General features: G+C 40.8%; 2 protein-coding genes across 2 annotated transcripts; both read left to right on the top strand.

The window, feature by feature from the left end:
* Window positions 1-1,182: 1,182 nt before the first annotated feature.
* LOC307123091 (alpha-2-macroglobulin-like) lies at window positions 1,183-9,986 on the top strand (the record flags this gene model as incomplete). Its single annotated transcript, XM_079811481.1, has 34 exons — window positions 1,183-1,235; window positions 1,531-1,714; window positions 1,784-1,940; window positions 2,049-2,101; window positions 2,212-2,232; window positions 2,328-2,490; window positions 2,566-2,650; window positions 2,720-2,834; window positions 2,909-3,029; window positions 3,098-3,207; window positions 3,278-3,448; window positions 3,523-3,747; window positions 4,888-5,100; window positions 5,414-5,563; window positions 5,810-5,953; window positions 6,043-6,118; window positions 6,340-6,457; window positions 6,540-6,765; window positions 6,851-6,974; window positions 7,041-7,162; window positions 7,242-7,293; window positions 7,389-7,472; window positions 7,551-7,727; window positions 7,841-7,916; window positions 8,012-8,168; window positions 8,262-8,336; window positions 8,409-8,571; window positions 8,646-8,830; window positions 8,896-9,117; window positions 9,181-9,302; window positions 9,412-9,493; window positions 9,587-9,670; window positions 9,757-9,862; window positions 9,946-9,986. 34 exons carry the CDS (start codon window positions 1,183-1,185, stop codon window positions 9,984-9,986), a joined length of 4,257 nt encoding a protein of 1,418 aa, XP_079667607.1.
* Window positions 9,987-17,777: 7,791 nt separating this feature from the next.
* LOC307123081 (alpha-2-macroglobulin-like) lies at window positions 17,778-26,583 on the top strand (the record flags this gene model as incomplete). Its single annotated transcript, XM_079811470.1, has 34 exons — window positions 17,778-17,830; window positions 18,126-18,309; window positions 18,379-18,535; window positions 18,644-18,696; window positions 18,807-18,827; window positions 18,923-19,085; window positions 19,161-19,245; window positions 19,315-19,429; window positions 19,504-19,624; window positions 19,693-19,802; window positions 19,873-20,043; window positions 20,118-20,342; window positions 21,485-21,697; window positions 22,011-22,160; window positions 22,407-22,550; window positions 22,640-22,715; window positions 22,937-23,054; window positions 23,137-23,362; window positions 23,448-23,571; window positions 23,638-23,759; window positions 23,839-23,890; window positions 23,986-24,069; window positions 24,148-24,324; window positions 24,438-24,513; window positions 24,609-24,765; window positions 24,859-24,933; window positions 25,006-25,168; window positions 25,243-25,427; window positions 25,493-25,714; window positions 25,778-25,899; window positions 26,009-26,090; window positions 26,184-26,267; window positions 26,354-26,459; window positions 26,543-26,583. The coding sequence occupies 34 exons, from the start codon at window positions 17,778-17,780 to the stop codon at window positions 26,581-26,583; spliced, it is 4,257 nt and encodes a 1,418-aa protein (XP_079667596.1).
* Between the last annotated feature and the right edge of the window lie 1,343 nt (window positions 26,584-27,926).

Genomic DNA, 27,926 nt, shown 5'->3' with positions numbered 1-27,926 from the left:
GCTTACTCCTCATTATATAAATACATTTTGCCCAATTAAACAAGGAATTATAGGCCTATAATTAAAATGTATACAATAATATCAGTATTATTATCAGAAAGTAAGAGCAGCTTATTTAACACAAAATGGGCCTATACTTCTCTTCTAATCTGTTTCACAATATGGGCCACAAGAGAAATATTAAGAATATAAATCAAGACAGTTATAGGCTACGTCATCAGCATATGTTAAAGAAGATGTATCTTGTCTCTGTGAGAATATGCGCCGAAAGCTCGTCAGATTTTACTTTCACTTTCACCGACTTTCGCGCACATTGCGTTTTTGCTGATATCCACTGACTCGCCTTCATGATTTAAAACGAAAAGAAAAAAAAATCTATATTGCGCCGTGACATTTTGTCATTCTTTTCTTTTGTCAAATGATGGACAACGGTTCACATTTTTCCCATGATAATAAAATTAAGTAAATATTAAATAATATTAAATAAAATCATTTGTGAAAGTAAAACAAGTAAATTAATGTTCAAAGTTAAAAGAATAAAAGAGGCACTGACAGGCTAAACACGGTGGTTTGAACGTCTTAGATTATCCATTTTACAACACGGACTGAAGGCAAGCAACAGTTTGCTAAATTGCTGCTATTTGAAAACTGCCTACAGAACTTAAAGATTTCCCTCTTTTCGTTTTCTTTCTTGCTGCATTAAAGATTAAATGGTTCAACTTCTGCTTTCACGCATCCGATTGCCGATCAGAAGAGGTTTATTGCGTCTCGTTTCCCCCTGTACACTGCACGAACCCCTCACAACAAACGACGCACGATAAAGCTGAAAATCGGCCTGACCCAAAAAAGAGTCGCACGAGTTAGAATTCGGCTCGAAATTGTGCAAAAGTCACACAGTGTATGCCCAGCTTTAGCGATGTACGAAGAACGGCTTGCGTCTCAGTTGCCTCCCTAGTTCAGTAGTCAGTGCACTAATAAGGACATAAGTCAATGAGCTGACTCCCTGATCAGTGCCCTGACTACTGAACTAGGGAGGTGATTGAGACGCACCATGCGTTTCACTTTGGCAACCCTGTGATTAATTACCGGGACTCCACCCTAAAGATGTCCTGATTGCCTGTGATGGCTAAATCAACCTGATCCCAATTATTAAGTGTTTCAATTACGCTGCCATCAGTGCAGATGATTGAGAGTGAAGCTGTAGAGCAGTGTGAATCTGTACAGGAGTGCTGCAGGTTTTTGAACCAGCCTTTTGATTTCTGTCTAGTCCTGAATGATTGCTCCTCATGGCTGTGAGTGAAATTTGTGTTTGGAAAGGGCTCATTTTAGCCCTTTTCCTCTTTGCTGTTGATGGACAGGAAAGGCCGTAAGTACCAAGGGCTTTGAAGTGAACAGAAGCTGTCTAATGTAATGATTGGGAGACTAAGGCTTTCTGATGGCAGCCACTTTCTGTGACCGTCATCCAACATGTACATGTTCTGACCTGATTCCCTTTGGTCTCTGAACCTAAGCTTCATGATGTTTCTACAGGTTATTCATGGTGACATTGCCTGCTGTGATTGAGTCTGGATCTGATGCTAAATTGTGTGCAAGTCTTCTGAAACCCCAAGAGAGTCTCACGATGACAGTTTCTCTGCTTGATGACAAAAACAGGACGACTCAACTTGTGCAGCAGGTTTCTTCTAGGCCGTTTCACCGCTGCTTTAATTTCCAGGTCTGTTATCATGAGACATGTGGCTTTTTCTTGTCTGGTTTGTTGTATGTTAACTGAGTTTCTCTACAGGCTCCTCGAGTAGATGGAGAATCTGTGCAGATGCTGAAGGTGGAAGTTCAAGGGAGGGTCTTCAGTGCGACTGAAGAGAGGAAGGTCATGTTCAGACGTTACCTGCCTTTGACCTTCATCCAAACAGACAAACCCATCTACAATCCAGGACAAACGGGTGAGCTGTGAATGACCCTTTGAGTATTAGAGTAGTAGAAAGTCCATTTGCACAAGTTCTGATCATGTGCATGATGCAATTGTGATCATTTATTGCTGTCTTTTGTAGTGAATTTCAGAGTTGTCACCATGGATGCTACATTTGTGCCTCTTAATCAGATGGTAAGACATGAACAAACTGCTAATTATTTTTACATGCAGTCTTGCACCTTCCTTTTTCTTCAATGTGTGCTTTCTCTTAAGTGCCTAATATTCATGTCTTTGTCTTGCAGTACAATCTGGTGGCGGTGGAGGTGAGAATTTGCTCCACTGCAAGTCTTTTGAATGGAGCTGAAGCTTTTTGTACTTTGGTTTACAGTTTTTCTGAGCTGTTACTTGTTTTTAATAGGACAATAATAACCGCATTGGTCAGTGGACGAACGTGTCCTCAACGGGGATGATCTTGCAGCTTTCTCATGAGTTAAACCCAGAGGCTCAGGTGGGGATGTACACACTAAAGGCTTTTATTGGCGACCAAATGATCTCCCAAGGTTTTGAGGTGAAAAAATATGGTAAGTTGTTCCTATAATGTGCAGTGGTTCAACGACAAATCTGAGGTCCTGAGCTAAAGTTGTTTCCTGGTTTAGTTCTGCCCAAGTTCGATGTGACCGTAAACTCACCACAGATGTACAGCGTTGCAGATGTGGGACTGAAAGTTGAGGCTTGTGCCAAGTGAGTGAGGCTTTCATTTTCTTGTCTTGTGGTTGGTCAGTTCTTGATGTTACTTGTGACGTTTCCCAGATACACGTATGGCCAACCTGTACCTGGTCAAGTGTTGGTGGAATTGTGCCGTGATCCATTTCCTTATGTTGAGGATCCTGGTGTGACCCGCCGTTGCCTGGATAAAACTACACAGGTTTGACTCCTGCCTTACAAGGAGGGTTTTTCTGCTTGTGCTCGAATTAAATGTGACCTCTGTTCTGCTACCAGATGAATGCTACTGGCTGTGCTGTCCTTACTGTCGATACATCAGAGTTTTTTGGCACTACATCTGAAAATTATATGCAAGACACATTTCTTGTAAATGTGAATGTCACTGAGGAGGGAACAGGTGAGCTACTGACTGATCTGAACCAATGGCTCTATGGAGGAAGTTGAGTTTGTTTTGTTTCTCCCCAGGTGTAGTGATGTCAAAATCTGCAACGGTGTCCATTACGTTTGAAGTCGGCAAGGTTGCGTTTTTGGTTCTCCCAGATTATTTTGAACCTGGATTACCGATTAATGGAAAGGCAAGTTTATCCCTCGTTGCAGGCGCCTTTTACATTGGTTCCCTTTCCTAACCTTGATCATTCCCAACAGATATTGGTGTCTCGTTTCAATGGGAATCCAATTGCGAGCAAAGCAGTGCATCTCCTGGATGGCAACAGCTGGCCAAACAAACTGCTACTGAATCTGACCACAAACCAGAACGGTCTGGCCACGTTCTCCCTCAACACAGCTAATCTTCCTAACGCTGATCTCAATCTGGTGGTAAGATTTGCTCTATTTTGTGACGATATATAGACCACTCTCGGAAGAAACTAATTCTATTCATTGTTTCCCAGGCGAGTGTAACTCCAGAGGTTGTTTATGGTTACAAATCGCCATACTTCACTACAGATACAAGAGGAGTTCCGCTTCTCCAACCTGCTGCTCCTGACCGCCCATCTAGTGAACTGACTATAGTGGAGCTTGAGCAGCCGCTCAAATGTGGTGCTGCGTTTCCAGTGACCGTGAAGTATTCTTTTGTTGGAGAGACTGGTGGTTACAGCACTGACATTGTCTATATGGTGAGTGGACATCAGTTGTGGTTGGATTTATGGTATACGATGTATCACGATAATGAACTTGTATGATATCGTGGGCACTTCAAAAGTACAGTGAATTTATCATTTTAATGTGAACTACATTCTTTAGATATTGTTTGAATGCATGTTCTGATTCTTTATTGTTCAGGCACACTTTACAATAAGGCTCCATATTTGCAACTAACTTTGACCACATAAGCTCTGGGATAATTTTGGGTATTTCCACCTGGATTTGGGCTACCAAAATTGAAAAGCTTCCCATACCCACATGCAATAGTCTAAATGCACAATTTGAATGTCATTTTTACATGAAACCCTTTGAAGTTACATAAACCCTGTACAGGGTCTACAGAGTTTAAGAGGTTTACAAACTGGCAATGAAGGGTACTTCTGAAGCATTTAATCTTAGTTAAATGTAAATTTCAACATTTTAAAAGCACATCATTAAAATAAACTATTTAATGGCCTGAGCAAATTTAAAGGGTTAGTTCACCCAGAAATAAATTGTCATTAATTACTTTACTACTATTTATTACATTAAGTGTTATGAATCAGCGAGTTGATTTTTAGCAGTTTGAAGCTTCATGATGCAGTGTTTTGAAATCAGTCATCACTATATATTATTATTTAGGTTTTTTGCACCAACTATTCTCGTTGATTCAAAGTCATTGTAGAACCACTGTAGTGAGATGGACTTTGTAACAACGTCTTTAGTACCTTATGGGTCTTGAGAGTGTAAAGTAGATTGTGCCAATGGAGGCCTTTCTGAGCCATTGGATTTACACTAAAATATAATTTGTTCCGAAGATGAATGGAGGTCTTGCGGGTGTTGAACAATATGAGGGCAAGTAATTTAATGGCAGATTTCTTTTTTGTGTGAACTAACCCTTTTGACTTAAGGAGCACATTTTACAGAAGTTATTCTTCAATAATGTTAGTTGTTAATGCATTAACTAACGTTAACTAGTGAGACCTTTATTGTAAAGTGTAACCTACCTTTTCCCACAAGTTGTTTCAATATCGTGATAATGCCGTGATCAAATCGTCAGCCATTAATCACAACACTGATAATGATACCGTCGTGGAGGTGCATGTTTTATACACCTCTTTGTCTTCTGTCAGGTCTTGTCCAGAGGAGTGATTGTCCTCCATGGATTTCAGACGGTCAGAGCAAGGGCTTCTAATCCCGTCACCAGCGGCTCTGTGTCATTCCAACTGTCTGTCAGTGTCGATATGGCTCCAACAGTGCAGATTCTGGTCTACTGCGTTCTGCCCAGTGAGAATGTAGTTGCAGCTAGTGTGTCGTTTGACACTGAAATGTGTTTCCAAAACCAGGTATGATGTGCACTAGCATCTTTTGGCTTAATGTGGGGAATGATGTTCCCTACAGTGTGTTGGGACACTATATTTTTCAACTAAATATTGAAAGAAATCTAATAAACTAAATTACTGGTCTAATTATTGATCTAAAGCCCACACTGTCACCGTATGGAAATTGAAATGAACTGATGACATCAAATGGCTATACAGCTTAATAAAATTATGCTGCATTATTTTCCTGTTTAACACTGTAAAGCTGCTTCGAAACAATCTACATTGTTAAAAGAGCTATATAAATAAAGTTGACTTGACTTGGTCCTTGTTTCAGGTGTCTCTACAGTTTTCTCCTGCTACAGCTGTTCCTGCTGAGGGAAATGTTCTGACTGTCTCTGCTCAAGCAGGATCTCTGTGTGGCATCAGTGCTGTCGATCAGAGTGTCCGGATCTTGGAGCCAGGAAGACGGCTGAGTGCTGAAATGGTATCCATGTGCAGTTGCTTTTTTTTTTTTTTAATCCTTGATTGTCATTTCAGGTTCAGCTCAGAATTTGAGTAATGCTGATGAGTCAATTGAACAAACCTATGCACTTATAGGGCTGTTATGATTTATAGCAGTGTACATGTAATGCCTAACATTATAAACTGACCATAACATGCCAAACAAGGCCTTTAATTAAATAAGTTTACAGAAAGTCAATATAGCAACACTATTGTTTCATGGTCCCAGGTGTTTGACTTGCTCCCAGTGCGCTCACTATCAGGTTACCCATACAGCGTTGAGGATGAGCCACAGTGTTTTGGTTTTCAACCCCGAGCTTTTCGGATAGCTCTCTATGATGTTCCTACAAATCAAGCCTACACAACCTTCAAGGTACAAAAAACAATTCATAACCACGTAGTCACTGAATAAGACTTGAAGTTAATGACTCTGTATTGTGTTTTGACTCGTTACGATGACAGAGCCTGGGAATGAAGATCGCAACAAATCTTGCTGTACGAGCCCCTCTGTGTCCGAGGTATCCCGGGATCCCTGAAAGTAGGTTATTTTGGTGAAAACCAATTCTGAACGACCTGGTGAACTTGCCTTCAGTTATTGGAGTTTATTTCTCGTTCTTTGTGAACCAGCAAATTGTGTGGGTTTTTTATAAATGCAATAATGGGGGCAGTTATTCTATATATTAGTGTAGAATATTAGAATATTTATTCTGACTTAGAACGGGTGGAGTAAATGGGTGTACATTTCCTTGTCTCTTACAGTAATTACTCTTAATGGTACTCTTGAAGCAGAAGGTGTTGGAGGTGAAGCTTCCTCTTTTGACGTGACCATCAGGACTTACTTTCCAGAAACCTGGATCTGGCAGCTTGCTCAAGTGGGGTTAGTAAAGCATGTTATTCCTTCTAAAGTACTTTCCAGCAGTTTACTAATTCCCCTTTATTTCTCTTCTGCTGTCCTTCAGAGCCACTGGATCAACACGAGTTCCCCTCACTGTTCCTGACACCATCACCACATGGGAGACTGAGGCGTTCTGCCTGTCCTCTAAAGGTTTGGGTCTGGCTCCTCCTGCTCTGCTGACAGTCTTCCAGCCCTTCTTCCTGGAGCTCTCCCTGCCATACTCCATCGTCCGTGGGGAGTCATTTGATCTGAAGGCCACGGTCTTTAGCTATCTGTCCAAGTGCATCATGGTCTGTCATGGTTTATTTACCTTTTATATAATGGATCTGTAGAGAAGGTCCCATCTTTGCTCCATGTTTTCTGTTTCATTGGCAGGTTAAAGTGACTCCAGCTTCATCCACAAACTTCACTCTTAAATCATATCCTGATCCGTACTCGTCCTGTCTTTGTCCCAATGGGAGAAAGACCTTCAAATGGGTTCTCTCAGCTTCTGTTCTTGGTTAGTTTTGGACTGTTTCTAAATTTGAAGTGTATGGTGTTGCTCACTTCCTGTCTGTCACTGCAGGAGCTGTCAATGTGACTGTCAGTGCTTCAGCTGAACCATCCCAGACTCGATGTGGCACTGAGGCTGTGACTGTACCAACGAGAGGACGCATTGACATTGTCACTCGTAGTCTTCTTGTCCTGGTGCGTGTTAACCTGCATTTTATCATGGAGCTCATTCTGCTTTACTGATGTGGTTTCATTGCTTTTTTTTTTGTTATAGCCTGAAGGTGTTGAAAGGACAATCACCCAGAGTTGGTTACTCTGTCCAAAGGGTTTGTTTTCACTCAATGATTCCCAAACACATTCACCCTGTATAGCCAAACATTAGCCTAGCACTCAATGCTGCTCCATTTTGTTCATTCTGCAGGCAAAGTTCTTTCTGAAGATGTGTCTCTGACGTTTCCAACAAATGTGGTTCAGGGATCAGCCAGATGCTCAGTTTCAGTCCTTGGTAAAGCATTTAAAGTAGAAACTGACAGGATGCTTGAGAGAATAACTGTTTCTGATGTGGGTTTTGTTTGTCTCGTAGGGGATATAATGGGTCGTGCACTGAACAATCTAGATGGGTTGTTACAGATGCCATGTGGCTGTGGAGAACAGAATATGATCATTCTTGCTCCCAATATTTACATCCTGCTGTACCTGAAGGTCACAGGGCAACTCAAGGCAGCCATTCGAGAGACTGCCACAGGCTACCTTAATAGCGGTATGGATGACCAATCCACTTTAAATGTGTATGAGCCTAAATGTCAAGGTTGTCCTGCTCTTCGCCTTAGACTCAGACTATTGACCAATTTACATGTGGCTTGACCTAATCAGGATATCAAGGACAACTGAACTACAAACACAACGATGGTTCATACAGCACCTTTGGTTATGATGAATCCAATACATGGTGAGTTGCGTCCTGTTCTACTGTTGGGTGTATATAAGCTGTTGTGGCACAAGTAGTTTCTAAGGTCAGTTTGTCACAACCTTCTTCACGGCCAGGTTAACTGCCTTTGTCCTGAGGTCTTTTGGTCTAGCGAGGCAATTTGTCTTCATTGATCCAAATGTCCTGCAGAGTGCAAGGGATTGGTTGATCGGCACGCAGGGTTCAGACGGTTGTTTCATACAGCAGGGAACTCTGTACCACAGTGACATGAAGGTGTTTTTTATTTTATTTTTTATAATTTAAATTAATGATTTGCAACAACAGACTTGGTGTGAGGACTGTTCTAAATTCTTTTTTTCTTTTAAGGGTGGCGTTGGTGACAGCGTGACCATGACTGGCTACATTGTTGCATCGCTACTTGAACTAGGCGTCCCCACCACTGTAAAACATCTCAAGTAGTTCAATGAGCTCTCTTTAGATGACCTTGCTGTTTGACGCTTACTTTGATTTCAGGATCCTGTCATTACCAAGGCTCTGTCCTGCTTGAGGCCTGTTGTTGGGAACCTGGGAAACACTTACGCCATGGCTCTGCTGGCCTACACCTTCAGTCTTGCTGGAGACACCACCACTCGATCACAGCTTTTAACTGCCTTGGAAAACCGTGCCATTTCTGAAGGTGAGAATTCACACCAGCCTCTTGATATTGGTTGTTACCTTTGGCATCAACTTTCTCCCTTGTCTCATCCAAAGGCAATAAGCTCCATTGGTCTCAGACAGCAGCTGGTGATACTCTGGCGGTGGAGATAACTGCTTACGTGCTGCTAGCAGTTCTCGCTGTTCAGCCTCTCACGACGGCTAATCTGGGCTATGCTAACCGCATTGTCAACTGGCTGGTGACCCAACAGAATCCCTATGGAGGATTCTCCTCGACCCAGGTGACTGACCCCCAAACATGAGCATAATTCTTGAGTGGAGTTATTAATCTGGTGCTTGTTTTTAGGACACGGTGGTGGCTCTTCATGCCCTGTCTGTGTACGCTGCTCAAGTGTTTCAGTTGGATGGCTCCAACACCGTTACTGTACAGTCCTCTGTGGCAGGAGGAGACTCTTATAGCTTCACCGTGAATCGGGACAACAGGCTGCTGTATCAGGAGAAGCTGCTGAAGAACATTCGTGGCAAATATAGTGTTAAAGCATCAGGATCCAACTGTGTGTCTGTGCAGGTCTGTATCTTCTCCCCTGTGTCCATGCAAATCCACATTTTATTTAATATATTTGTTCTGCAGGTTGCATGTTTCTACAACATCCCAACACCCGTTAAAGTCGCCAGGACACTGAGTGTTGAAGCGAAGGTGAAGGGAGACTGCCAACCACTTGGAGCCAATCTCATGTTGAACTTCACAGTGAAGTAAATAGCTTTGGCTTTCCTGAAACCAGCTCTTGTTTGACTCTTGTAAAAGGAAGCTGTGTTCTTTATCCTGTTGACTAAACTTTTATATCCCCCGTTACACATTCAGATACAACGGTGTAAAAGCAAGCACTAACATGGTTATCGTAGACATTAAGCTCCTATCAGGCTTCACCGCAGATACGTCACCGGTTTGTTTAAGATTTAGTCCTAAGATGCTTGAAGGTCTTTTAAATGTAATGTATATCTGTAAACATTGGTCTACTCTTTCAACCCCCCCCCAGCTTGGATCCCCACCCCAATCGTTTGCTCCGCTAGTGGAGCGAGTTGACGCTGAAGAGGATCATGTCCTAGTGTATCTGAAAGAGGTGAGACTGTACACTGGGTATATTACTAGCTGGTATATTACTAGCTGCCATCTTCTCGAGTCCTGTTATTCCTTTCTGTCTCGTAGGTTCCCAAAGGAGTCCCTATGGGCTATGCTCTTCAACTTAAACAAGCTTTTCCAGTGAAAAATCTCAAGCCAGCAGTCATCAATGTTTATGACTACTATCAGACAAGTATGCTTTCATAAATGTAATCTTGCTTTACTCTGGCTGAATTCACTGAACATGATCCAGCTAATTTCATGTTCCTCTTTCAGGTGATGCGTTTGAGATCACCTACACGTCACCCTGTCCATGATTTGATTCAGTTCTGGCTGCAAGACATGACTTGAATAAAACTGCTTTTATACAGTCTCTTTGTTGGACTTTTTTTCTTTTTTTTTTCTCTTGTTGCACTCAAAGTATTAACGTAAAATTTATGCATTTGACTTGCATATGCATTTGGATTACATGGTTTTTAACAAATTCATAAACCCTGTTATATATGCAAGTCAAACATAAATGAAACGGGTAATGCCTAGTTCAGACTGCACAATTTTCAGACTTGCCGGGTCACTGCATGACTGTCTGGGATAGCATTCAGTCACTGCTGTGTTCACACTGACCGATGGCTTGGTGACAGGGGGTTTCACACTGCATGACTGTACAAGAGGAATAATCGCCAACAGCTCTGTCCCATCCGCAAATTACGTTTCACAATGCACATGCAAGAAGTGAGAAGGAAACAACGCAAGATCACACATGCGTCAGACTTGAGTTCTCGCGTGAGACTGGAATTGTTATGAAAATATAGACTGCAGTGATCTGTGCTCTGATTTGCAGCAAAAGGGAGGACAATAAAGATTAGGCTATGGTGGAGGAAATGGTTGTGGAGACACAGGTAGCAAAGATTGTTCTGCAAAGACTTTGAGGTAAATTTTGCAATGCGCTACTGTTGCGGCTGATCAAGCAAATGTGTGCTTTTGTTTCTGTTTGATATAACTGTACATATATCTATTAAAATACTAATATTCTGATCTATAACTCCTGGTCCAGAAACCTCCCGCTGTCCTGTATTTTGCTCTCATTGGCTGTCGGTCATCGCAGATGTATTTCAGTCATAACTCATTTTGCACAGCAGGAGTTTGAATCGCCAACAGGTCCAGATATTTAGCATGCCAAATATCTCACGGGCATTGGCGAGTCTCTCTGATCGTGTATTTGATCATTCACATTGCCTGATTGTCACTCGTGTGCACGATCACCGATTTGCCTATGATTTCAGGCATTTGTTGGCGATTTCACAACCTGTCGGCAAGTCAAAATCGGGGCTCAAATAGGGCAGTGAACTAGGCTTAAGATTCATGTAGTACACAGCAAAACACCTATGGTAAATAATGCCTTGTGTTCGTGTGTGCACACTACAGAGTTAAAGTACCATAGAATTAGTGTTGTAGTTTTTTTTTTTTTATTGACAAAAAACAGCAAAATACAAAACTCTCGTAGGAGAGAATATATACACATACATGAAATTACAAATACAAACCTTAATAACTAAACACAAAAAAAGAAAGGGGCTATTAAAAAGCACACGTCAATGTCAAAAGGCTATTTTCAAATAGTTTTTTTTTTTTTTTTTAGAATTGAGTTAGAATTGTGTGGTATAAAGTCAGAATTGTGTGTGTGTAAAGTTGGAATTGTGGGTATAAAGTAAGAATTGAATTGTGCGATATAAAGTCAGCATTGCATGTATAAAGTCCAAATTGTGTGTATAAAATCAGAATTGTATGATAGTCAGATTTGAATTATGTGATATAAAATCAGAAGTGTGATATAAAGTCAGAATTGTGTGATAGTCAGATTTGAATTGTGTGGTATAAAGTCAGAATTATGTGGTATAAAGTCAGAGTTGTGTGTATAAGATCAAAAACAAAAATTTGTGTTGTAGTTAATGAGAGAATTAAGTATTGAGCATTAATGATGAGCACCTGATGATGAGCAGAATCACTGAAGGAAAGAGAAACAACAACCGACTTCACCCACAGCCTTAAGCCCTATCCGGATGGTAATTGTTTCTCATGTAGACATCTGTAAAAATTTCAATGCCACCTCAGTGATTAACTGATGCATTTGGATGGCGATTTTATTCACGGTGGAGGAGCGAGTTGTGACCATACAAACCTGGGAATGCACTGCTTGCGTAGTCAGTCGACTGATTCTCTGCTGTAAAAGTGCCACATGCTTGGAACAAGAATAAATTTATATTTAATAATAGGAAATTAATTTTAATCTCCCCCCAAAAAATGGGATGTTAATTACTGTCGTAATGGCTCATTTCAAATGTGTATGTTTTTCTTTTGAGCATGATGAAAGATTATACTTGTAAATGCTTTCCAGCATTTAAGTGTAGGCTAGATCATTAAAAGCATCCAAATTACAGCAACATTCAATGTTACTGTGCACAGTGGTCAGTGAATTGTGAATTTTTGAAAACTTGGATGTGGATTCAGACGGCAATTAAATTATCACACATCACTGGTGTTTGTTTAGAAACAGTAGGTCATTCGGCCAAGGATTTTTACAAATATAAAAGACATTACATTTCTCAAGATCTCAGCAGAGGAGGATTAAACGACTCCATAAACAGCATTAAAGGCTTCATGCATTACCAACCAGATTGACTTTATTTCAGTTTTATTGAAAATAATTGTTTAATTGAAAGTAATTTATTAAAAATCACCATGATGGCGATCAGTGTTTGCTTTACCTTTTGACTCTTTAACATTCGTTTTTCTCTGGCTGCTTTAATTGTTTATAAAACATTTGTTATGGCAAAATGTGATCAGGTGATGTTATAATCATGTAGTGGCTGTATCACTGATTTCATTGAGTCTAATGCTCTGGTTATAGAGAGTACCATGTTTTACCGCCTAATATGATCTCGCTCACTGCAGTGTGAATAAGTGTCTCATAGTAGCGCCAAGCGAACACACAGATAGAATTAGAACTTTAACACACTCAAATGTGTATAATATGATAAAACAGCGCAGCGTTCCCCCACATACGCATGAGCAGAAGAAGCGGAAGCGCTTGACTACTGAAACTCAGTAGTGAGCGCACGCATGGAAGTGTTAATTTTTCTGTTTACTATGACATAAATCTTATCTGTTTAATTTATGTATGACTCACAAATACTAATCACATTAAGTTTATTAATTTGTTTATGTTAAAACGATGTAATCCAAATGCATGAAAAAATGATATGCAATTCAAATACATAAATCTTATGTTTAGACATGAATTTTTCATGTGTGCGAACTTTGTTTGAATCAGGAAGTTGCAGTATTTGAGTTTCTATTTGTCCGGTGACTTGTGGCTGTAATTGCCTGAGTCACTTGGCTCTATAACTTGGGTGTTTATGCATATGTAACCTCTCACCCAGGTCCTACTCGCTCCTGATCTGCAAAGCCTCGAACCCGGGTCTCCAGTGTGGGAGTCAGACGCTCTAACAAATAGGCTAAAGGCTTCAACCTCTAGAGTCAGTCGCTAGAGCATCTCTTGAGATCAGAGGAGTGAGTGTAGCGGTGTTATCTGTGTTGTGTCATCACTCTCAAAACGCTGAAATTCATCCCATCAAGGCCTCATTTATTGAATCTGGAGTAACACAAACAGATATGAGGAGTCGTGCAGCAATTAGAACAGCGTGCGTTAGCAATGCACGACGCGCTGATATCTCATGGAGACTGGGAAGAAGCAAAGTATGCCTACCCCTCAAATCAGCATGGTGGCCAGAAAGACAGAGGAAACCCCAAAAATGCTCATGGCAAGTGGAATCACAAAATATTAATGCTACACTCCCCCCTGCTGACTTCCACAAAACAAGAGAACACAAACATAAAACGTCAAATTGCTACAAAGTAAAAAAATAAAAAATAAAATGGGTAAATATAACCATATAATAGTAAAAAGAGAAATAAAATCTGTATCAAGAGATAATACTGTATATCATATAAATACTAGGATACTTCCTGCTTCCTGCTTAGCTACTGTTCAGATGCTCTTGCTTACTGCTCCGCGTTTTGCTCTATCGCTTCTATATTTTATCTTATATTTTTAACTTCAGCTAATCAGCACAATGCTCAAACGACAAAGCCTGACTTCAACGATGAAATTAGAAACTCTGTGACTGGAAGATTACTACAAAAAAGCAGTGTTAAAAGTGTGTTTAACTGTTTAGAAGCAGATCTCCTAGAAGTGGTAAACGCCTTGCTTCTTTCTGGGACTCTTCCAAACTCCCTTAAAACCACAGTAGTTAAGCCCCTCCTGAAAAAGAGAAATCTGGATAACATCATATTGAGCAACTACAGACCAATCTCAAATCTCCCCTTCATAGGCAAGATCATTGAAAAAGTTGTTTTCCATCAGCTGAACAAATTCTTAAGCTCAAACGGATACTTTGACAGTTTTCAATCTGTGCATCACAGCACAGAGACAGCGCTCATAAAGATAATAAATGATATTTATTTGATATTATGTGAGCATTGGGGACCATAAGTCTGAGTGGACATCCATGACATGCGTCAAGGGTCAATTCTTGCACCGCTCCTATTCAACCTGTACATGCTCCCACTGAGCCAAATAATGAAAAATAACAAAATGGCTTACCACAGCTATGCTGACGACACCCAGATCTACTTAGCCCTATCAACCTAATGACTACAGCCCCATTGACTCGCTATGTAAATGCATTGATGAAGTTAACAGTTGGATGTGCCAAAACTTTCTTCTGTTAAACAAAGACAAAACAGAAAGCACTATATTTGGAAACAAACATGAAATTCTCAAGGTGAACACATATCTTGAGGCTAAAGGTCTAAAAACAAAAAATCGAGTCAGACCTGAGTTTCAGTAGTCATGTCAAAGCAATAACTAAATCAGCTTACTATCATCTCAAAAATATTGCAAGAATTAGATGCTTTGTTTCCAGACAAGACTTCATGCTTTTATCACCAGTAGGGTGGACTATTGTAATGGTCTTCTCACCGGCCTTCCCAAAAAGACCATTAGACAGCTGCAGCTCATACAGAACGCTGAGCAGAACCAGACCATAGCACACCAGTCCTCAGGTCTTTACACTGGCTTCCAGTTACATTTAGAATAGATTTTGAGGCCTAGGACCTCAATACATTGCAGATATGCTGATTAAATACAAACCCAACAGATCACTCAGATCATCAGGATCAAGTCAGTTAGAAATACCAAGGGTTCACTCAAAGCAAGGAGAGTCTGCGTTTAGCTATTATGCCAGCCGCAGCTGGAACCAGCTTCCTGAACAGATCAGATGTGCTCCAACAGTAGCCTCTTTCAAATCCAGACTCAAAACACATTTGTTTAGCTGTGCATTTACTGCATTATGAGCACTGTGCTTTGTCCGACCTGCTTGCACTTTATTTTATGTTTCAATTTAACCCTGATTCATCTTTGCATCGTTTTAAATCAGGCAGCCAATCATAGGGTGGGTTTGCATTTTCATGTGGACAGAGATTTTTTTTAAACCGTGCTTGTTTGGATGCGATTGTTTTTTTAAAACAAAGGAGGAAAAACTCTGGTTAAAAAAATACCCATGTACATGTGGACTAGGCCTAAAAACACCTGCGTATGTGTGGACCAGGGGTCCATTCTTCATTTAATACATCTGAGATTACTGCACGTTCTTGTGTTCCCTGAAGAGGGCAGATGCATCGATACTCGAAACCACGATCAGCAATGCAGCGATTGGCTGGTGTCAAGACAGCAATGTAATGACATCATATAATTAAAAAAGCCACCTGGCAAAACACTTGACAAATAAAAAAACGAAAAAACACGAATTTCTGGACCTTTATAAGGAAACGACCAAACCAACATAAAAGTTATAATAGAAAAATGAAATGTGCTCTGTATTGATGAACATGATGTTATAGTATTTGTACACCCTTTACAGTTTTATTTCAATGTTGTAATTACATTTTTAATTCAATTTGAAGCAGATTTGTAACGTGACAGTATTAAAGTTTCTTAAGGGTCAAGATCAAGTTCTCTGCATCTCCTGCACTGCTTCAAGCCATCCCATAATATCCGTCATCACTTAAATTAATTCATGGCTCAGATTAACTGTACAACATGTGTGTAAACCTAAAGTAATTATTCCATCACAAATAAATCGCTCAATCAAGTAGCTGTGTCTATAGTATTATACATAACATTGTAATATTATTTTCAAACACATTTTTATAGTACTATTATTAAAATTATTATTATTGCCCCTGGTCAGTAATGAACTCTTGTAATAAAGTAGCAGTGGCTGGGACAGATTTTAAGTATCACCTCAAGATGCAATCTAATCCTGTTTACATGAAATAAGCCGCTCGCGAACAGGTTTAAGATAACGGACCTGTTGCTATGACAACAAGTCCAGGATGAGCGTCAAAGAACCAAACAATCCAAGATCATGCCAAACCGTCAACAATCAAATCCAACTAACTGAGTTAAGCTGGGCATACACTGTGCAATTTCTATGTGATTTCAGCAAGGTTACCTACTCACACTGTACGAGTAGATCGCATGCGATGTAAAGCCAAAGCTCACGATTTATGTACTCACACTGTGCGGCCCGATTATCGAGCGCAACTTGTCTGCTCACACTGTACGAGTGAAATATGCGTGAAAAAACCTATAATAGAGAGATAGCCTATCAAATGCATCAGCTCTCGATATCAAGAGCATTTAGCATTTACAATTTATGTATATAAATGACCATTATTATTAGGCTTAGGGTAGGCCTACTTTTATTATTAAACTGATATTACATTTAATTTGCCCCCGCGCTAATTTTATAACGCATCAATGCATAACCGATACTCTGCATAATAAAAGAATAGATAGATTAGCTTACTCCTCATTATATAAATACATTTTGCCCAATTAAACAAGGAATTATAGGCCTATAATTAAAATGTATACAATAATATCAGTATTATTATCAGAAAGTAAGAGCAGCTTATTTAACACAAAATGGGCCTATACTTCTCTTCTAATCTGTTTCACAATATGGGCCACAAGAGAAATATTAAGAATATAAATCAAGACAGTTATAGGCTACGTCATCAGCATATGTTAAAGAAGATGTATCTTGTCTCTGTGAGAATATGCGCCGAAAGCTCGTCAGATTTTACTTTCACTTTCACCGACTTTCGCGCACATTGCGTTTTTGCTGATATCCACTGACTCGCCTTCATGATTTAAAACGAAAAGAAAAAAAAATCTATATTGCGCCGTGACATTTTGTCATTCTTTTCTTTTGTCAAATGATGGACAACGGTTCACATTTTTCCCATGATAATAAAATTAAGTAAATATTAAATAATATTAAATAAAATCATTTGTGAAAGTAAAACAAGTAAATTAATGTTCAAAGTTAAAAGAATAAAAGAGGCACTGACAGGCTAAACACGGTGGTTTGAACGTCTTAGATTATCCATTTTACAACACGGACTGAAGGCAAGCAACAGTTTGCTAAATTGCTGCTATTTGAAAACTGCCTACAGAACTTAAAGATTTCCCTCTTTTCGTTTTCTTTCTTGCTGCATTAAAGATTAAATGGTTCAACTTCTGCTTTCACGCATCCGATTGCCGATCAGAAGAGGTTTATTGCGTCTCGTTTCCCCCTGTACACTGCACGAACCCCTCACAACAAACGACGCACGATAAAGCTGAAAATCGGCCTGACCCAAAAAAGAGTCGCACGAGTTAGAATTCGGCTCGAAATTGTGCAAAAGTCACACAGTGTATGCCCAGCTTTAGCGATGTACGAAGAACGGCTTGCGTCTCAGTTGCCTCCCTAGTTCAGTAGTCAGTGCACTAATAAGGACATAAGTCAATGAGCTGACTCCCTGATCAGTGCCCTGACTACTGAACTAGGGAGGTGATTGAGACGCACCATGCGTTTCACTTTGGCAACCCTGTGATTAATTACCGGGACTCCACCCTAAAGATGTCCTGATTGCCTGTGATGGCTAAATCAACCTGATCCCAATTATTAAGTGTTTCAATTACGCTGCCATCAGTGCAGATGATTGAGAGTGAAGCTGTAGAGCAGTGTGAATCTGTACAGGAGTGCTGCAGGTTTTTGAACCAGCCTTTTGATTTCTGTCTAGTCCTGAATGATTGCTCCTCATGGCTGTGAGTGAAATTTGTGTTTGGAAAGGGCTCATTTTAGCCCTTTTCCTCTTTGCTGTTGATGGACAGGAAAGGCCGTAAGTACCAAGGGCTTTGAAGTGAACAGAAGCTGTCTAATGTAATGATTGGGAGACTAAGGCTTTCTGATGGCAGCCACTTTCTGTGACCGTCATCCAACATGTACATGTTCTGACCTGATTCCCTTTGGTCTCTGAACCTAAGCTTCATGATGTTTCTACAGGTTATTCATGGTGACATTGCCTGCTGTGATTGAGTCTGGATCTGATGCTAAATTGTGTGCAAGTCTTCTGAAACCCCAAGAGAGTCTCACGATGACAGTTTCTCTGCTTGATGACAAAAACAGGACGACTCAACTTGTGCAGCAGGTTTCTTCTAGGCCGTTTCACCGCTGCTTTAATTTCCAGGTCTGTTATCATGAGACATGTGGCTTTTTCTTGTCTGGTTTGTTGTATGTTAACTGAGTTTCTCTACAGGCTCCTCGAGTAGATGGAGAATCTGTGCAGATGCTGAAGGTGGAAGTTCAAGGGAGGGTCTTCAGTGCGACTGAAGAGAGGAAGGTCATGTTCAGACGTTACCTGCCTTTGACCTTCATCCAAACAGACAAACCCATCTACAATCCAGGACAAACGGGTGAGCTGTGAATGACCCTTTGAGTATTAGAGTAGTAGAAAGTCCATTTGCACAAGTTCTGATCATGTGCATGATGCAATTGTGATCATTTATTGCTGTCTTTTGTAGTGAATTTCAGAGTTGTCACCATGGATGCTACATTTGTGCCTCTTAATCAGATGGTAAGACATGAACAAACTGCTAATTATTTTTACATGCAGTCTTGCACCTTCCTTTTTCTTCAATGTGTGCTTTCTCTTAAGTGCCTAATATTCATGTCTTTGTCTTGCAGTACAATCTGGTGGCGGTGGAGGTGAGAATTTGCTCCACTGCAAGTCTTTTGAATGGAGCTGAAGCTTTTTGTACTTTGGTTTACAGTTTTTCTGAGCTGTTACTTGTTTTTAATAGGACAATAATAACCGCATTGGTCAGTGGACGAACGTGTCCTCAACGGGGATGATCTTGCAGCTTTCTCATGAGTTAAACCCAGAGGCTCAGGTGGGGATGTACACACTAAAGGCTTTTATTGGCGACCAAATGATCTCCCAAGGTTTTGAGGTGAAAAAATATGGTAAGTTGTTCCTATAATGTGCAGTGGTTCAACGACAAATCTGAGGTCCTGAGCTAAAGTTGTTTCCTGGTTTAGTTCTGCCCAAGTTCGATGTGACCGTAAACTCACCACAGATGTACAGCGTTGCAGATGTGGGACTGAAAGTTGAGGCTTGTGCCAAGTGAGTGAGGCTTTCATTTTCTTGTCTTGTGGTTGGTCAGTTCTTGATGTTACTTGTGACGTTTCCCAGATACACGTATGGCCAACCTGTACCTGGTCAAGTGTTGGTGGAATTGTGCCGTGATCCATTTCCTTATGTTGAGGATCCTGGTGTGACCCGCCGTTGCCTGGATAAAACTACACAGGTTTGACTCCTGCCTTACAAGGAGGGTTTTTCTGCTTGTGCTCGAATTAAATGTGACCTCTGTTCTGCTACCAGATGAATGCTACTGGCTGTGCTGTCCTTACTGTCGATACATCAGAGTTTTTTGGCACTACATCTGAAAATTATATGCAAGACACATTTCTTGTAAATGTGAATGTCACTGAGGAGGGAACAGGTGAGCTACTGACTGATCTGAACCAATGGCTCTATGGAGGAAGTTGAGTTTGTTTTGTTTCTCCCCAGGTGTAGTGATGTCAAAATCTGCAACGGTGTCCATTACGTTTGAAGTCGGCAAGGTTGCGTTTTTGGTTCTCCCAGATTATTTTGAACCTGGATTACCGATTAATGGAAAGGCAAGTTTATCCCTCGTTGCAGGCGCCTTTTACATTGGTTCCCTTTCCTAACCTTGATCATTCCCAACAGATATTGGTGTCTCGTTTCAATGGGAATCCAATTGCGAGCAAAGCAGTGCATCTCCTGGATGGCAACAGCTGGCCAAACAAACTGCTACTGAATCTGACCACAAACCAGAACGGTCTGGCCACGTTCTCCCTCAACACAGCTAATCTTCCTAACGCTGATCTCAATCTGGTGGTAAGATTTGCTCTATTTTGTGACGATATATAGACCACTCTCGGAAGAAACTAATTCTATTCATTGTTTCCCAGGCGAGTGTAACTCCAGAGGTTGTTTATGGTTACAAATCGCCATACTTCACTACAGATACAAGAGGAGTTCCGCTTCTCCAACCTGCTGCTCCTGACCGCCCATCTAGTGAACTGACTATAGTGGAGCTTGAGCAGCCGCTCAAATGTGGTGCTGCGTTTCCAGTGACCGTGAAGTATTCTTTTGTTGGAGAGACTGGTGGTTACAGCACTGACATTGTCTATATGGTGAGTGGACATCAGTTGTGGTTGGATTTATGGTATACGATGTATCACGATAATGAACTTGTATGATATCGTGGGCACTTCAAAAGTACAGTGAATTTATCATTTTAATGTGAACTACATTCTTTAGATATTGTTTGAATGCATGTTCTGATTCTTTATTGTTCAGGCACACTTTACAATAAGGCTCCATATTTGCAACTAACTTTGACCACATAAGCTCTGGGATAATTTTGGGTATTTCCACCTGGATTTGGGCTACCAAAATTGAAAAGCTTCCCATACCCACATGCAATAGTCTAAATGCACAATTTGAATGTCATTTTTACATGAAACCCTTTGAAGTTACATAAACCCTGTACAGGGTCTACAGAGTTTAAGAGGTTTACAAACTGGCAATGAAGGGTACTTCTGAAGCATTTAATCTTAGTTAAATGTAAATTTCAACATTTTAAAAGCACATCATTAAAATAAACTATTTAATGGCCTGAGCAAATTTAAAGGGTTAGTTCACCCAGAAATAAATTGTCATTAATTACTTTACTACTATTTATTACATTAAGTGTTATGAATCAGCGAGTTGATTTTTAGCAGTTTGAAGCTTCATGATGCAGTGTTTTGAAATCAGTCATCACTATATAAATTATTATTTAGGTTTTTTGCACCAACTATTCTCGTTGATTCAAAGTCATTGTAGAACCACTGTAGTGAGATGGACTTTGTAACAACGTCTTTAGTACCTTATGGGTCTTGAGAGTGTAAAGTAGATTGTGCCAATGGAGGCCTTTCTGAGCCATTGGATTTACACTAAAATATAATTTGTTCCGAAGATGAATGGAGGTCTTGCGGGTGTTGAACAATATGAGGGCAAGTAATTTAATGGCAGATTTCTTTTTTGTGTGAACTAACCCTTTTGACTTAAGGAGCACATTTTACAGAAGTTATTCTTCAATAATGTTAGTTGTTAATGCATTAACTAACGTTAACTAGTGAGACCTTTATTGTAAAGTGTAACCTACCTTTTCCCACAAGTTGTTTCAATATCGTGATAATGCCGTGATCAAATCGTCAGCCATTAATCACAACACTGATAATGATACCGTCGTGGAGGTGCATGTTTTATACACCTCTTTGTCTTCTGTCAGGTCTTGTCCAGAGGAGTGATTGTCCTCCATGGATTTCAGACGGTCAGAGCAAGGGCTTCTAATCCCGTCACCAGCGGCTCTGTGTCATTCCAACTGTCTGTCAGTGTCGATATGGCTCCAACAGTGCAGATTCTGGTCTACTGCGTTCTGCCCAGTGAGAATGTAGTTGCAGCTAGTGTGTCGTTTGACACTGAAATGTGTTTCCAAAACCAGGTATGATGTGCACTAGCATCTTTTGGCTTAATGTGGGGAATGATGTTCCCTACAGTGTGTTGGGACACTATATTTTTCAACTAAATATTGAAAGAAATCTAATAAACTAAATTACTGGTCTAATTATTGATCTAAAGCCCACACTGTCACCGTATGGAAATTGAAATGAACTGATGACATCAAATGGCTATACAGCTTAATAAAATTATGCTGCATTATTTTCCTGTTTAACACTGTAAAGCTGCTTCGAAACAATCTACATTGTTAAAAGAGCTATATAAATAAAGTTGACTTGACTTGGTCCTTGTTTCAGGTGTCTCTACAGTTTTCTCCTGCTACAGCTGTTCCTGCTGAGGGAAATGTTCTGACTGTCTCTGCTCAAGCAGGATCTCTGTGTGGCATCAGTGCTGTCGATCAGAGTGTCCGGATCTTGGAGCCAGGAAGACGGCTGAGTGCTGAAATGGTATCCATGTGCAGTTGCTTTTTTTTTTTTTTAATCCTTGATTGTCATTTCAGGTTCAGCTCAGAATTTGAGTAATGCTGATGAGTCAATTGAACAAACCTATGCACTTATAGGGCTGTTATGATTTATAGCAGTGTACATGTAATGCCTAACATTATAAACTGACCATAACATGCCAAACAAGGCCTTTAATTAAATAAGTTTACAGAAAGTCAATATAGCAACACTATTGTTTCATGGTCCCAGGTGTTTGACTTGCTCCCAGTGCGCTCACTATCAGGTTACCCATACAGCGTTGAGGATGAGCCACAGTGTTTTGGTTTTCAACCCCGAGCTTTTCGGATAGCTCTCTATGATGTTCCTACAAATCAAGCCTACACAACCTTCAAGGTACAAAAAACAATTCATAACCACGTAGTCACTGAATAAGACTTGAAGTTAATGACTCTGTATTGTGTTTTGACTCGTTACGATGACAGAGCCTGGGAATGAAGATCGCAACAAATCTTGCTGTACGAGCCCCTCTGTGTCCGAGGTATCCCGGGATCCCTGAAAGTAGGTTATTTTGGTGAAAACCAATTCTGAACGACCTGGTGAACTTGCCTTCAGTTATTGGAGTTTATTTCTCGTTCTTTGTGAACCAGCAAATTGTGTGGGTTTTTTATAAATGCAATAATGGGGGCAGTTATTCTATATATTAGTGTAGAATATTAGAATATTTATTCTGACTTAGAACGGGTGGAGTAAATGGGTGTACATTTCCTTGTCTCTTACAGTAATTACTCTTAATGGTACTCTTGAAGCAGAAGGTGTTGGAGGTGAAGCTTCCTCTTTTGACGTGACCATCAGGACTTACTTTCCAGAAACCTGGATCTGGCAGCTTGCTCAAGTGGGGTTAGTAAAGCATGTTATTCCTTCTAAAGTACTTTCCAGCAGTTTACTAATTCCCCTTTATTTCTCTTCTGCTGTCCTTCAGAGCCACTGGATCAACACGAGTTCCCCTCACTGTTCCTGACACCATCACCACATGGGAGACTGAGGCGTTCTGCCTGTCCTCTAAAGGTTTGGGTCTGGCTCCTCCTGCTCTGCTGACAGTCTTCCAGCCCTTCTTCCTGGAGCTCTCCCTGCCATACTCCATCGTCCGTGGGGAGTCATTTGATCTGAAGGCCACGGTCTTTAGCTATCTGTCCAAGTGCATCATGGTCTGTCATGGTTTATTTACCTTTTATATAATGGATCTGTAGAGAAGGTCCCATCTTTGCTCCATGTTTTCTGTTTCATTGGCAGGTTAAAGTGACTCCAGCTTCATCCACAAACTTCACTCTTAAATCATATCCTGATCCGTACTCGTCCTGTCTTTGTCCCAATGGGAGAAAGACCTTCAAATGGGTTCTCTCAGCTTCTGTTCTTGGTTAGTTTTGGACTGTTTCTAAATTTGAAGTGTATGGTGTTGCTCACTTCCTGTCTGTCACTGCAGGAGCTGTCAATGTGACTGTCAGTGCTTCAGCTGAACCATCCCAGACTCGATGTGGCACTGAGGCTGTGACTGTACCAACGAGAGGACGCATTGACATTGTCACTCGTAGTCTTCTTGTCCTGGTGCGTGTTAACCTGCATTTTATCATGGAGCTCATTCTGCTTTACTGATGTGGTTTCATTGCTTTTTTTTTTGTTATAGCCTGAAGGTGTTGAAAGGACAATCACCCAGAGTTGGTTACTCTGTCCAAAGGGTTTGTTTTCACTCAATGATTCCCAAACACATTCACCCTGTATAGCCAAACATTAGCCTAGCACTCAATGCTGCTCCATTTTGTTCATTCTGCAGGCAAAGTTCTTTCTGAAGATGTGTCTCTGACGTTTCCAACAAATGTGGTTCAGGGATCAGCCAGATGCTCAGTTTCAGTCCTTGGTAAAGCATTTAAAGTAGAAACTGACAGGATGCTTGAGAGAATAACTGTTTCTGATGTGGGTTTTGTTTGTCTCGTAGGGGATATAATGGGTCGTGCACTGAACAATCTAGATGGGTTGTTACAGATGCCATGTGGCTGTGGAGAACAGAATATGATCATTCTTGCTCCCAATATTTACATCCTGCTGTACCTGAAGGTCACAGGGCAACTCAAGGCAGCCATTCGAGAGACTGCCACAGGCTACCTTAATAGCGGTATGGATGACCAATCCACTTTAAATGTGTATGAGCCTAAATGTCAAGGTTGTCCTGCTCTTCGCCTTAGACTCAGACTATTGACCAATTTACATGTGGCTTGACCTAATCAGGATATCAAGGACAACTGAACTACAAACACAACGATGGTTCATACAGCACCTTTGGTTATGATGAATCCAATACATGGTGAGTTGCGTCCTGTTCTACTGTTGGGTGTATATAAGCTGTTGTGGCACAAGTAGTTTCTAAGGTCAGTTTGTCACAACCTTCTTCACGGCCAGGTTAACTGCCTTTGTCCTGAGGTCTTTTGGTCTAGCGAGGCAATTTGTCTTCATTGATCCAAATGTCCTGCAGAGTGCAAGGGATTGGTTGATCGGCACGCAGGGTTCAGACGGTTGTTTCATACAGCAGGGAACTCTGTACCACAGTGACATGAAGGTGTTTTTTATTTTATTTTTTATAATTTAAATTAATGATTTGCAACAACAGACTTGGTGTGAGGACTGTTCTAAATTCTTTTTTTCTTTTAAGGGTGGCGTTGGTGACAGCGTGACCATGACTGGCTACATTGTTGCATCGCTACTTGAACTAGGCGTCCCCACCACTGTAAAACATCTCAAGTAGTTCAATGAGCTCTCTTTAGATGACCTTGCTGTTTGACGCTTACTTTGATTTCAGGATCCTGTCATTACCAAGGCTCTGTCCTGCTTGAGGCCTGTTGTTGGGAACCTGGGAAACACTTACGCCATGGCTCTGCTGGCCTACACCTTCAGTCTTGCTGGAGACACCACCACTCGATCACAGCTTTTAACTGCCTTGGAAAACCGTGCCATTTCTGAAGGTGAGAATTCACACCAGCCTCTTGATATTGGTTGTTACCTTTGGCATCAACTTTCTCCCTTGTCTCATCCAAAGGCAATAAGCTCCATTGGTCTCAGACAGCAGCTGGTGATACTCTGGCGGTGGAGATAACTGCTTACGTGCTGCTAGCAGTTCTCGCTGTTCAGCCTCTCACGACGGCTAATCTGGGCTATGCTAACCGCATTGTCAACTGGCTGGTGACCCAACAGAATCCCTATGGAGGATTCTCCTCGACCCAGGTGACTGACCCCCAAACATGAGCATAATTCTTGAGTGGAGTTATTAATCTGGTGCTTGTTTTTAGGACACGGTGGTGGCTCTTCATGCCCTGTCTGTGTACGCTGCTCAAGTGTTTCAGTTGGATGGCTCCAACACCGTTACTGTACAGTCCTCTGTGGCAGGAGGAGACTCTTATAGCTTCACCGTGAATCGGGACAACAGGCTGCTGTATCAGGAGAAGCTGCTGAAGAACATTCGTGGCAAATATAGTGTTAAAGCATCAGGATCCAACTGTGTGTCTGTGCAGGTCTGTATCTTCTCCCCTGTGTCCATGCAAATCCACATTTTATTTAATATATTTGTTCTGCAGGTTGCATGTTTCTACAACATCCCAACACCCGTTAAAGTCGCCAGGACACTGAGTGTTGAAGCGAAGGTGAAGGGAGACTGCCAACCACTTGGAGCCAATCTCATGTTGAACTTCACAGTGAAGTAAATAGCTTTGGCTTTCCTGAAACCAGCTCTTGTTTGACTCTTGTAAAAGGAAGCTGTGTTCTTTATCCTGTTGACTAAACTTTTATATCCCCCGTTACACATTCAGATACAACGGTGTAAAAGCAAGCACTAACATGGTTATCGTAGACATTAAGCTCCTATCAGGCTTCACCGCAGATACGTCACCGGTTTGTTTAAGATTTAGTCCTAAGATGCTTGAAGGTCTTTTAAATGTAATGTATATCTGTAAACATTGGTCTACTCTTTCAACCCCCCCCCAGCTTGGATCCCCACCCCAATCGTTTGCTCCGCTAGTGGAGCGAGTTGACGCTGAAGAGGATCATGTCCTAGTGTATCTGAAAGAGGTGAGACTGTACACTGGGTATATTACTAGCTGGTATATTACTAGCTGCCATCTTCTCGAGTCCTGTTATTCCTTTCTGTCTCGTAGGTTCCCAAAGGAGTCCCTATGGGCTATGCTCTTCAACTTAAACAAGCTTTTCCAGTGAAAAATCTCAAGCCAGCAGTCATCAATGTTTATGACTACTATCAGACAAGTATGCTTTCATAAATGTAATCTTGCTTTACTCTGGCTGAATTCACTGAACATGATCCAGCTAATTTCATGTTCCTCTTTCAGGTGATGCGTTTGAGATCACCTACACGTCACCCTGTCCATGATTTGATTCAGTTCTGGCTGCAAGACATGACTTGAATAAAACTGCTTTTATACAGTCTCTTTGTTGGACTTTTTTTCTTTTTTTTTTCTCTTGTTGCACTCAAAGTATTAACGTAAAATTTATGCATTTGACTTGCATATGCATTTGGATTACATGGTTTTTAACAAATTCATAAACCCTGTTATATATGCAAGTCAAACATAAATGAAACGGGTAATGCATAGTTCAGACTGCACAATTTTCAGACTTGCCGGGTCACTGCATGACTGTCTGGGATAGCATTCAGTCACTGCTGTGTTCACACTGACCGATGGCTTGGTGACAGGGGGTTTCACACTGCATGACTGTACAAGAGGAATAATCGCCAACAGCTCTGTCCCATCCGCAAATTACGTTTCACAATGCACATGCAAGAAGTGAGAAGGAAACAACGCAAGATCACACATGCGTCAGACTTGAGTTCTCGCGTGAGACTGGAATTGTTATGAAAATATAGACTGCAGTGATCTGTGCTCTGATTTGCAGCAAAAGGGAGGACAATAAAGATTAGGCTATGGTGGAGGAAATGGTTGTGGAGACACAGGTAGCAAAGATTGTTCTGCAAAGACTTTGAGGTAAATTTTGCAATGCGCTACTGTTGCGGCTGATCAAGCAAATGTGTGCTTTTGTTTCTGTTTGATATAACTGTACATATATCTATTAAAATACTAATATTCTGATCTATAACTCCTGGTCCAGAAACCTCCCGCTGTCCTGTATTTTGCTCTCATTGGCTGTCGGTCATCGCAGATGTATTTCAGTCATAACTCATTTTGCACAGCAGGAGTTTGAATCGCCAACAGGTCCAGATATTTAGCATGCCAAATATCTCACGGGCATTGGCGAGTCTCTCTGATCGTGTATTTGATCATTCACATTGCCTGATTGTCACTCGTGTGCACGATCACCGATTTGCCTATGATTTCAGGCATTTGTTGGCGATTTCACAACCTGTCGGCGAGTCAAAATCGGGGCTCAAATAGGGCAGTGAACTAGGCTTAAGATTCATGTAGTACACAGCAAAACACCTATGGTAAATAATGCCTTGTGTTCGTGTGTGCACACTACAGAGTTAAAGTACCATAGAATTAGTGTTGTAGTTTTTTTTTTTTTATTGACAAAAAACAGCAAAATACAAAACTCTCGTAGGAGAAAGAATATATACACATACATGAAATTACAAATACAAACCTTAATAACTAAACACAAAAAAAAGAAAGGGGCTATTAAAAAGCACACGTCAATGTCAAAAGGCTATTTTCAAATAGTTTTTTTTTTTTTTTTTTTTTTAGAATTGAGTTAGAA

This window comes from Gobio gobio (assembly GCF_949357685.1).
Source record: "Gobio gobio genome assembly, chromosome: 1".
Lineage (NCBI taxonomy): Eukaryota > Metazoa > Chordata > Actinopteri > Cypriniformes > Gobionidae > Gobio > Gobio gobio.
Note: the sequence above shows the minus strand (reverse complement) of the source record. Positions and strands in the feature narration are given on the sequence as shown.